Genomic DNA, 11,596 nt, shown 5'->3' on the forward strand with positions numbered 1-11,596 from the left:
CAGATGCTTCCTCCCAGGGAAGATGCTCAAGCATGCGTCTGCTGTGCGGGGAGTGCAGATGCTTCCTCCCAGGGATTTAGCGCTCTCTGGACGATTTCCGTGTGGAGCCCTGCTTTGAGCTGAGAATCTGCCAGAGAGTGACGGACTGGATGCTAATGCATGCTGGGAGACTGTGTGTGGCACAGAAGGACCCAGAAGTTTCCATTCCAACCACTGAGAATGAACTTGGGCAGCTCACTTTGCCTCTCAAATCTCTGGGTTTTTTTTTTTTGCTTGTGATAGAGGGTAAAAATAAGTAATTTTTTTTTAATTAAAAAAGAGCCAATGTGGGCTGGAGAGATGGCTCAGTGGTTAAGAGCATTGCCTGCTCTTCCAAAGGTCCTGAGTTCAAATCCCAGCAACCACATGGTGGCTCACAACCATCTGTAATGAGGTCTGGTGCCCTCTTCTGGCCTGCAGACAGAATATTGTATACATAATAAATATAAATAAAGATCCCAGCACTCGGGAGGCAGAGGCAGGCGGATCTCTGTGAGTTCGAGACCAGCCTGGTCTACAAGAGCTAGTTCCAGGACAGGCTCCAAAGCCACAGAGAAACCCTGTCTCGAAAAACCAAAAAAACAAAAAACAAATAAAAAAAGAGCCAATGTGATTCTTTTTTAATGCCTAAAACTATGTTTATCTCTCTCCCTTTTGGAAAACGTATGTATGAGTGTGATGTATATGTGAGTGTGAGTGTGTATGTGTCTCTGTGTGCGTGTATTTGTGAGTGTGTATGAGAGTATGAGTCTGTGTCTGTGTGTGTCTAGTGAGTGTGTGTATGCGTGTGATATATATATGTATGTCTGTGTGGTGTGTATCCATGTGTGAGTATACTGTGTGTGGTATATGTATTTATGGCATATATGCACGTGTGAGTGAAAAATGTCTGTGTGATTGTATTGTGATGTGTGTGTTAGTATATGTCGGTGTATATTAGCATATATGTGTGTTTGAGCATATATATATGAATGAGTTTCTGTGTGTATGCATGTGTTCTTGTGTGTATGTGTGCATGAGCATGTATGCATGTGTGCGTGTGTGTGTGTGTGTGTGTACAGACATGTGGATGTCAAAGGGAGAACTGCTGAGTTGTTTGTTCTCTTCCTCCCTGTGGATCCCTGAGGTGACACTCGGGTCATGCTCAGTGGCAGGTGCCTTTATTCATTAAACCATGTCATTGGCCCAACCAATGACACCCTGAAGAGCCTGGGAAAGAATCTGCCCGCTCTGAGCTGTCACCCCACTGCCCATCATGACCACCCTTGGTTTTTTTTTGCTTTAATTTCCCAGGCTTCCTCTTTGATTTTCCCTGGAGAGATTTTCTCAGGAGCATCTCAAGCGTACACTCGAGACCCACCTCCGGCCCATTCCAGGCTGCCTCTTGGGTGCAGCCGTGTGGCCACATTCCTTGGGTGGTTGTGACAGTGGAGGTGAGAACTACAGCCCAGGGAAGCGGGACAGCTGAGCAGAAGCCTTCATGGGGGCTCAGTGTTGAGATTCTCACTCTCGGAGAAGATGGAAGACTGTCCCCTAGGAACGGAACTGAGTGCACGGCTCCCAAGCTGGTGCTTAACCTGGAGTTGCTTGGCTGAGTGAGCCCCGCAACCCGGAGACACAAGTGTTCATTCCGAGGTTCCCACAGCAACCCCCAGGGAGTGATGCAGAGCCCGCTTCTCTCTGGAAACTGGCCCCCAGAGAAGTCCTGCTGCTGGCGCTAGTGTGGAAAGGGAAAGTGAAGAGGGTCGAGAGAAGACGGCCCTAGGTCAGAAACCGGAAGCAGGGTTGAGTGTGGGCGGGCTTTCCTGCGTGGTTGGGTTTTTTGTCTGTGATGTGAACAGAGAAGCCTGGCTGAATCTCTTGTCTCTGGCCCTCATGTACGCCTGCCAAGATGGATTGTCAGTGTCCCAGGCCCAGAAGTGGGTCCAGAGGATTTTACGGCTCCCTGGAAAGGTCTCTGATATCTATTATTATTGTTGTTGTTTTCCAAATCAAATCTCCAATCTCAAGTCCCTGCTAGGCAAGGGCTGCCCCCCTGAGCTACACTCCGACTCCTGGCACTGGGGCTCTAAGCAAGGCCCCCAGCACCTGTTAGGCAGCTTTTAAGGAGAGAAGGCTTTGACTTAAGGTTCAGAGGTTGGTACCAATACTTGCTGGCCCCGTTGCTTTGGGGCCTGAGGTAAGGCAGCAGACCTGTGTGCAAGAGGAGCGGGCAGAGCGAAAGTTTCAGTGTCCCCTTCAAGGACACCCCCAATAACCTAACCCCTCCCACTAGGTCCCACCTCCTAAATATTCTCCCACAGATCCGGTCTGTGGCTGCTTAGAGCCACACTCTTGCACAGAGCGCATTGTCAGCGAGAACACGTGACAGAGGAGGGTTGTACCCAGTGGGCAGGAGGTAGGATGGATCTGGAGAGAAGCAGGCAGGGTTACACTACTCCCAAGCGCCCACCTCCTCCAGCTCGGCCCCACCTAAGGCAGGCCTTTGGAACCACACAAAATAGTACCGCCATTTAAAACAGAACCTGTGTAGGACACGCCACATCATCGCGAGGTCCAGCAGGGGAGGGCTGGAGACGCTCCTATAGCGGTCACTAACATGAGACCCCATCCTCTCTGTCTTCAGGTATCGGGTGAACTTCAGGCCCAGATTCGTCACTAGGTACAAGACAGTGACACAGTTGGAATGGAGATGCTGTCCTGGCTTTAGAGGAGCAGACTGCCAAGAAAGTCCCAAAGACCCCCTGAAGACCCCCCGGCCCCCACCTCCTCGACCAAGAAACAACCTGAAGAAAGCCACAGGTAATGTCTCATTGGTGCCCTGTTGTATGTGGTCACCTTTGATGTTGCTGGTGTAAATGGCAGGGTCTATGACGGACCATTGAACAAAGGTATCTGAAGGAGCAGGGACAGTAGGGGGGGACACTTCTTTGCAAAGAAATTGCTTCCTTAGGGCCACCTGTCAAACACTTCCTGTATTCTTGTCTAAATCTAAAGACGTTAAGATTCTGTTTTTAAAGTAGGTAGATTAGCCAGGGGTATTGCACATCTGTTTTTAAAGTAGGTAGATTAGCCAGGGGTATTGCACATCTGTTTTTAAAGTAGGTAGATTAGCCAGGGGTATTGCACATCTGGGATGTAGTGACACGAGAGTCATGGACAGTCTGGGGCCAGCCTGGGCTACACAGTGAGACTCCGTCTCAATAAACAAATGAATCAAAATGAATAAAATAAAATAGACTGATCCCTCTCTGTCTGGATGAGCTGTTTGCAAAGCTAAGACAAAGTCAGGATTCTCATGTGCCTGAATTCTCTCACGTGTCAGGATTCTCTCACATGTCAGAATTGTCGTGCGTCAGGATTCTCTCACATGTCAGAATTGTCGTGCGTCAGGATTCTCTCACGTGTCAGAATTGTCGTGTGTCAGGATTCTCTCACGTGCCAGGATTCACTCACATGTCAGAATTGTCGTGTGTCAGGATTCTCTCACGTGTCAGGATTCCCTCACATGTCAGGATTCTCTCTATGTTGCTTGCCTTTGCGCTAAAGCATAAGAAAGACAGGATAAACTTCTATGGGTAACTGTTTTCCTTTTTTGCTGTGTATGACTTTATTTCCCCCCTCTTTAATTTCAAAGAAATGAGACCAATTCTTTCCTGTGAAATTAAATGTTGAAATTGCTATTGGTTTTTATTTTTCCCATGAGATGTTTTACATTTTAAAATAGTAATTTGTCAAAATATCTTTTGTAAAGTAGTTTGTTAAGTAAATTTCATTACCCAAACAATGTACATAAATTAGGGAGTAGTTATAAAACATAGGAAAATATGTTTTTTGACTTTATGTTTTTTTTTTTTTTAAGACAGGGTTTCTATGAGTAGCCCTAGCTTCCTGGAACTTGCTCTGTAGACCAGGTTAGCCTGAACTCACAGAGATCCACCTGCCTCTGCCTCCCAAGTCCTGGGATTAAAGATATGTGCCACCACACATTGTGTTGTTGTTTTTTAATCTTAAATAGTACGTTTAGAGATTGAATGTGCTCAAGATACACAAGGCAATGAATGACCTCATCTAGCACAGAACGCGGAGTGGTGGCCACATTAAGTTAGTACCCTAATCACCCCCGCTATACGTTAGAGCCCTGGAATGTAGTCATGTTAATAACCAAAGTGGAGTGCCTTTGGTCAACACCTCTCCGCTTCCCCCAACCCCAGCCCCCGGTACTCACCACTCCTGTGCCTGTGAGTTTGACTATTTAGAGTCCACGCAGAGGGACGGTCCCATGTGTTTTCTTTTCTGTGCCTGGGTTACAGTACCGTCATGCAATACCATCTAGGTTATCTGCCACATGGGGCTAGACTTTCTTTATTCTTTGTTTAATGTTCGTGTGTGTGTGTGTGTGTGTGTGTGTGTGTGTGTGTGTGTATGAGAAAGAGAGAGAGAGAATCTGTCTGTCTGTCTGTCTCCATGTGTGTTGTACATGTTTAAAGAGGCCAGAGAAGGCATAGGATCTCTTGGGTGTGAGTTGGAGATGTTTGTGAACTGTCTTTTGTGGGAGCTGGGAACTGAACTCTGGTCCTCTCTGTTCTTAACCTCTAAGTCATCTCTCTCCAGCTCTGTATCCGTATCTGAACATCGTTACTATGGTAGCTGAATTTCAATAAGATGCCTATTGTGGAGTTTCATGCCTGTAATCTCAGCGTGTGGGAGGCAGAGGCACTAGGACTAGGTATAGAGTTCAGGGACCCTGTCTAAAACAACGCCTGCCCGGGAAATATTTCTTGACCTTCTTTTTCTGGCAGGCTGGATATCGGCTACTTGGGGAAGCATAACACAAGGAAGACACAGTTTCCAGCTCATTTGAGATAGTGTTAGGCCGTCATGGCAGGGCCTGTGAGGGACTCTCTGGATGATGGGAAGTAAGGGCCTGCTGAATCCTGACCATTTGTCTAGGGTCAGGTTCTATTTATCAAAGTTTAAACATGTGTGTAGCTTCACAGTCGGTTTTATGAGGACTAGAGGCAAGGAGAGTGATGACATTTTTCACTGCCTCGGAGGTAATTTACTGTCAATGCTTTTTGTTTTTCTTCCTGTGCTAAGGACTGAACCCAGGGCCTTGAGGGTGGGAAGCAGGTGCTCTACTCCTGAGCCGTGTCTCTGGCTCATGTGAGCACTCGCTGAGTCTAGGATTTACCTCCTTATCTGGTGTCTTCTCCTTATGGGAGGTGAAGTTGCCACTCCCTTTTGTCCACGGCACAGCTGTGTTTTCCAGTTACACCGTGTGGTTTGCACCATCAATATTCATGGTATACGATGTAGTAACCATAGAATTTTATATCTGTGCCCCACAGTGCACTATGGATTGCTTAGAGTTAGTGATTGTATGTCTTTCTCCTTTGCTTGGTTTTCGATGCTCTTATCCCTCCTACATCATCCCAAACTCTTCTCTGGCTATCTTTATGTCTTCTGCTCCATCAGGCACAGCAACAGATACCCTGGCTGAAGAGATTCTTCAGGAATCTTCTCACCCACCCCACTGTGACCGGTCCTCCTCCTCCTGTCACCCTGGGGTTGGAACTTTCCTCTCTCCTCTGGAATCTGGTTCATTTCTTCATCTGGCTTGAACACAGCCTCCAGTTGCTGCTTTTTTTTCTTTCTTTTTCCCCTTTGAGATAAGGTCTCAGATAGCCCAGGCTAGCCTCAAACTTGCTATGTAGCTAAGAATAGCCTTGAACCTCTGGTCCTCCTATGTCTGTCTCCCAAGGGTTTACAGCCTCAAGCCAGGTGTTGCAAATAAGCCCAGGGCTTTGTTGCATACAGGGCAAGCAGTCTACCACTGAGCTACAAATATCCCTAACCTCCAGTATGTCCATGAAGAGATTATATGGGGGTGAACTTTCGTTTTGCATATATATAACATATGTGCATTTGTGTGTTTGCAGAAGTGGAGGCACATATTTTTTTTCTCAGAATTTTTAAGACAGTGCTTAGTTTCCTGTGGGTTTCAATATTACTGTTACCCAGTCTGAAAATTCTTGATTACATTTTTTTTATGCTTTGGGGGTGGTCTTTGTCCCTCCCTTTTTAATTGCCATATTGATGGGATGTTACATGAAAGGGAAGAGAATGTTTATTTCCTAGCCGCTCACTAGAAGGTGAAGCACACTTGCGACTCAACACTTGGACGGCTTCAAGAGAAGCGTTGGAAATTTGAGGCCAGTGTGGCTTTACACAGTGAGCCCATGTCTCGAGAACAAATGCTTGCTTCTCACTTTGTGTCATTCATTTCCTGGCTTTAGGGAGTACAGTACGTATGTGAAGCATTAATCTAATTCATCTTAATCTATAAAAACCAGGAGCCAGATATCGGGCAAAGACCTGGACGATCAGAGAACCAGGAGCAGTTGCTTTTTGCTCCTTTTCCCTTCCTGCATCCAAGAAAAAAAAGCCTGAGATCCCGGCTACTCCCCTCCCCATCACTTTCTGTTTCCATCTCCGGAGTGCTGGGATTAAAGGCATGTGCCACCACTGCCTGGCCTCTATGGTTAACTAGTGCCTTGCTCTGCCCTCTGGTCTCCAGGCAAGCTTTATTTGTCAGAACACAAACAAAATGTCACACAAGTATAACTCCTGAAAGACTGCATTTTTTTTTTTTTTTTTGGTGGAGGCAGGGTTTGAGACAGGGTCTCACTGTGATCAATTGGCTGATATGGAACTTCCTATATAGACCAGGCTGGCTTAGAATTCAGAGTTCTCTTGCTTCTGCCTCTCAGTGATGAGATGCTAAGTGTGTACCGCCATACCCAGACGCCCTTGTGTCTTATTTTGTTTCGTTTCCTTTGCTCAAAAACAGCGTTTAGTTAGTTTAGTGATTCTGAATATTACTTCCCCCCAAGTATCTTTATTTATTTATTTTTAATTTAACTTCTTTATTGATTCTTTGAAAGTTTCACATTATGCACCCCGATTCCGTTCACCTCCTGGTTCCCCATATCTTTCCCTCACTTCTTAGCACCTCCCCCAAAGGGAGCAAAACAGAGCAAGCAAGCAAACAAAAACAAGAGTAAAACAAAATAAACCTTTTCTCTTCTTCATCTTTCCTGCCTCTCCAGCACCTCTCCATTCTTCCTGGTGCCATTGGGGACCTCCATGTGTCACACAATCAGTTTTACTAGCAAATGTTCATGCAGTGAGTCACTGGTCTGGTTCAAGGCCTCTGGTTTCTGCTACCATCACTGGATTCTCACCAGAGCTCCTCTGGGATGCCCCGTGGCTGCCCCTGAGTCATGAAGATCCTGTAGATATCGTTCCACAGGACCAGTACCTTCACGACCTCCAAATGGGGTCATCGTTAGGGTGGGCCAACCCAAGACCAGGGTGTGGACCTGGGTGGCAGTTGAACTGGTCAGGGTCCCAGGGCCACCCAGCTCAGGCGAGGAGGCAGAGTCAGCTCCCCTACACCATTGCCCCTCAGGTTTGGTTCACCTTGGCCTGTGGTGAGGGATGGGGCCGTCTCTCCTGAGTATAGGGCCCAACTGTTTTTCTAGTGTCTTAAGATAGAATAAAAATTCCAATGTGTTCTTCATAGTTCTCTGCAGGAAAGCACTTGCTTAGAAGTTTGGAGATTAGGTTTTAAGTCTTATCTTCCTGCTAAGTGGATTTTAATAACTAAAAGCTGCTTGCTGTTGCAAGACAAGAGACAAGATGAGATAAGGAACATGAAGCCAAAATGCCCGCAGTGCTCTGGATTCCAGGATCTTTCGTTGTTAGGCACACATGCATTGTATGCGGTTGCGTCCTTGTTTGGTTGCTTCCTTTCCGTGCCAGGTCTGCCAGTGAGGACCTTATCTAGAGTTCCTCTTCCTCCTCCTCTGCTGCCATCCAGGGTGTGGCCGCTTTGCTTCTCACTCTTTATTCTGTTGCCATGGGTTTCTGAAGCGTCTGTCTCTTCTTTCTTGTTTAACTTTGTGCTTTCTCTATCGATGTCATCCGATTTCTTAGTGTCCTCTCTCTTGACGATGTCATCACATTTCGGGATTCATTACTGTGGCTATTATTCGTCTTTTGGATCGTTTTCCTGGGTTCTTTTTCTCAGTGTAAGATTATTAGATGTTTATATTTTCCTCCTTTTTTTTGTGCTGGGGATTGAACCTAAGATTTCACACATGCTAGGAAAACATCTCTTTTTGCATTTAGTATCCATTATCTTCACAACAAGGGCAAACAAGACCCTTTTAGCATAAGGATGCTAAGCAAAGAGAAAAGAAGATTTTCTGGAGGTGTTTTGAGGAAACCTCAACTGTGGGATGCTGGTGCCCACATGTTGGATCTCTCTGGCGTGCTTTGTGGCATCTTAGCACCAGCTGTCAGCAGTGGGGTAGCTACAGCTCACTAGGCGTGATACAGTCACATGATGCAGTAGATGTTATGATATGATATGATATGATATGATATGATATGATATGGTGGCATCAGGGTGACAGACATCACGGATTATCTTGCTTCCTGTGCATACTTTTCAGCAGAGGAGGGCAGTGTAGCTCCCAGAGTTAGACACAAACAGTAAATAGCAAAACCAGAGTAGAAAGGAGGTCTGCTTGACTCCGAACCTGTTCTCTGCCCCAGAAGTGCTTGGAGTCAGGGAGGCTACCACGGAAGCCTTCAGGATCTCCTCCAGGCACCTTGCAGAAACTAGCCATTCAAGTCCTGCTTTTTCTTTCAGATACTGATCCAAGCCACGTCTCACAGCCTAAGGAAACTCTGTCGCCAACGGATACAGCAGAACCGGACCCGGCAGCAGATCCAAAGCAAGGTCCTCCGGAACTTAAGCAAACCAAAGTCCAGGTGCTGGAGGAGAAGGTTGTGCGGCTCACCAGGATGGTGCTGGACCTCCAGTCCTCCATGGCAGGGCTGAAGGAGAACCTCAGGCACACCATCCAAGATGATGGCAGCAAAGGGCCAGCCCCGTGGCTCCCACAGCCAACCCCTGACGGTGCCTTTGCCGGAGATGCAGAGCCGAGCCAGCTGCCGGGCCTCCTCAGCAGCAAGGACTCTGGCATGAAAGACATCAAGTCTGAGCTGGCTGAAGTCAAAGACACACTGAAGACCAAGAGCGATAAGCTGGAGGAGCTAGATGACAAGGTAAAAGGCTACGAAGGGCAGCTCAAGCAGCTGCAGGAGGCGGCCCAGGGCCCCACAGTCACCATGACAACCAATGAGCTGTACCAGGCCTATGTGGACAGCAAGATAGATGCCCTGAAGGAAGAGCTCATGGAAGGCATGGACCGGAAGCTGGCCGACCTGAAGAACACGTGTGAGTACAAGCTGGTGGGCCTGCAGCAGCAGTGTGATGACTACGGCAGCAGCTACCTGGGGGTGGTAGACCTGATTGCGGAGAAGGAGGCAAGCCTGAAAAAAGACATCTCCGACCTTCGAGCCCGGCTGCCGGATCCCTCAGCCCAACCGAGGTGCTGTGACAGTCAAAAGAATGGTGACTTTGGCCAACAGATCAAGACATTAGATCAGAAAATCGAGAGAGTCGCTGAGGCCACCAGGATGCTGAATGGGCGGCTGGACAATGAGTTTGACCGCCTCTCGGGTCCAGAATCAGATGTGGACTTCGATGCAAGATGGACCGAGCTGGATGCGAGGATCAACGTGACGGAAAAGAACGCAGAAGAGCATTGCTTTTACATCGAGGAGACCCTTCGGGGGGCCATCAGTGGTGAGGTAGGTGACTTGCGGCAGCTTCTCAATCAGAAGATTCACTCCCTGGAGGACCGTCTGGGGATCGTTCTGCAGGTGGCCAATGGCTCAGATGTGGAGCTGACACCAGCGGACCCTGCCTTGCCAGGGCAGCCAGGGGCAGGGAATGCGCAGATCCTCGTGGAGCTGAGTCGCCTGAAGAACAAAGTTCAAGTGGTTGAGGACATCTGTCTGCAGAGCTTGCCTCATGGGATAGATGGCAGTTTGCCGAGCGGAGAGGACGTCACACACGTCAGCCTGAGCCTTTTGGAATCCCTCAACCATACGATGTACAGGAAGTTCCAAGAAACAGGCCGCAGCATTCAAAAACTTCGAGAGGACTTCAGCTCTCTCCACTCTCAGCTGAATCCCTCGGGATGTAAGGGGACTTGTTCACAGAGCAGAATGAGTGACAGCAGAGCCGGTGACAGTGCCGAAGCAAGTGGGTTTACCAAGACTGGGGAGCAAGAGAGGACAGTGGGGACCGTCCCGTCTCCTGGTGCCCCGTGCTGCGGCCAGCTGGAGGAGCGCTGGCAGAAGCTGCACAGCCGAGTGCTGGCTGAGCTGGACAGCTGCAAGGAGAGTGCTCACGGGGTTCAGAGTGGGGTGTCTGTGATGGAGAGCAGAGTGTCTCAGCTGGAGCAGACGTGCAGCAGGCTGGATGCCATCTCTGGGGGTCTGCAGAGGATCAAGGAGGGGCTGGGCAAGCACGTGAGCAGTCTGTGGAACTGTGTCCGGCAGATGAACGGGACACTCAGGTCACACTCCAGAGACATCTCTGGCCTCAAGAACTCCGTGCAGCAATTCTACAGCCACGTTTTCCAGATATCTACGGACTTGCAAGATCTGGTGAAGTTCCAGCCATCAGCAAGTAAGTGGATTGGCAGCCCCATTTCAGTACTACGCGTGCGGCTCGTGGCAGAGCTGTGCCAGCCTTTCAGACGGTTGGGGAATTAACTATGTCAGTGAGGCCCCGAGTTCAATTCCCAGTACCACCTCAAGGGAGGTTGTAATGAGCTGCAGGCTGCATTCTTGCCGCCCAGCTCCTGGCTGCCTAGCTAGCTTATGCCCCGAAATAACAACACACAAACTGTATTCATTCAAACACTGCTTGGCCCATTAGTTCCAGCCTCTTATTGGCTAATTCTTGATTAATCCATTTCTGATAATCTGTGTAGCACCACGAGGTGGTGGCTTACCGGGGAAAGATTCAGCATGTCTGACCTGGTGGCTGGATCCATGGCATCTGACCCAGAGAGGAGAGGCATGGCGATTACCTCACTTCCCTCTTCCTCCCAGCATTCTCTTCTGTCTACTCCACCCACCTAAGCTGCTGTCCTATCAAAGGCCAAGCAGTTTCTTTATTAATTAACCAATGAAAGCAACAGATAGATAGAAGACCCACCTACATCAGGAGGTGGAGGTATGGTAGCTAGAACTTGGGAGGTGAAGGCAGGAAGATCAGAAGTTTAAGGCCAATCTAGGTATTATGAGACCCTGTCTCAAAAGAAACACACACACTCACTCACATGCTTACGTACACACCCTACATGCATGTTTATGTGTGTGTGTGAGCACACACACATAAACACACTCACATGTTTAAGGCAAACTTAGGCTATGTGAAACCCTGTCTCAAAAGAAACACACATGAACACACAGTCGCATGCACTCACACTCACACACACGCTCACAGACGTAGCCCTCATGTGCACACACTCACACATGCACATGTACACTTACACATGCATGCTTACACTCTCACATGCACACGCACACTTACACATGCATGCTTACACTCTCACATGCACAC

General features: G+C 48.2%; 1 protein-coding gene across 1 annotated transcript in view; it reads left to right on the forward strand.

Annotated features, from left to right (window-relative positions):
- Window positions 1-11,596, forward strand: part of Emilin2 (elastin microfibril interfacer 2) — a 55,233-nt gene that overhangs the window by 26,422 nt on the left and 17,215 nt on the right. The window contains exons 3-4 of the mRNA XM_005367550.2: window positions 2,666-2,841; window positions 8,762-10,654. Coding sequence (XP_005367607.1) covers window positions 2,666-2,841; window positions 8,762-10,654 — 2,069 coding nt within the window. The remainder of the gene's footprint in view (window positions 1-2,665; window positions 2,842-8,761; window positions 10,655-11,596) is intronic.

The sequence above is a fragment of the Microtus ochrogaster genome, unplaced genomic scaffold (genome assembly GCF_000317375.1).
Source record: "Microtus ochrogaster isolate Prairie Vole_2 unplaced genomic scaffold, MicOch1.0 UNK20, whole genome shotgun sequence".
Taxonomy (NCBI): domain Eukaryota; kingdom Metazoa; phylum Chordata; class Mammalia; order Rodentia; family Cricetidae; genus Microtus; species Microtus ochrogaster.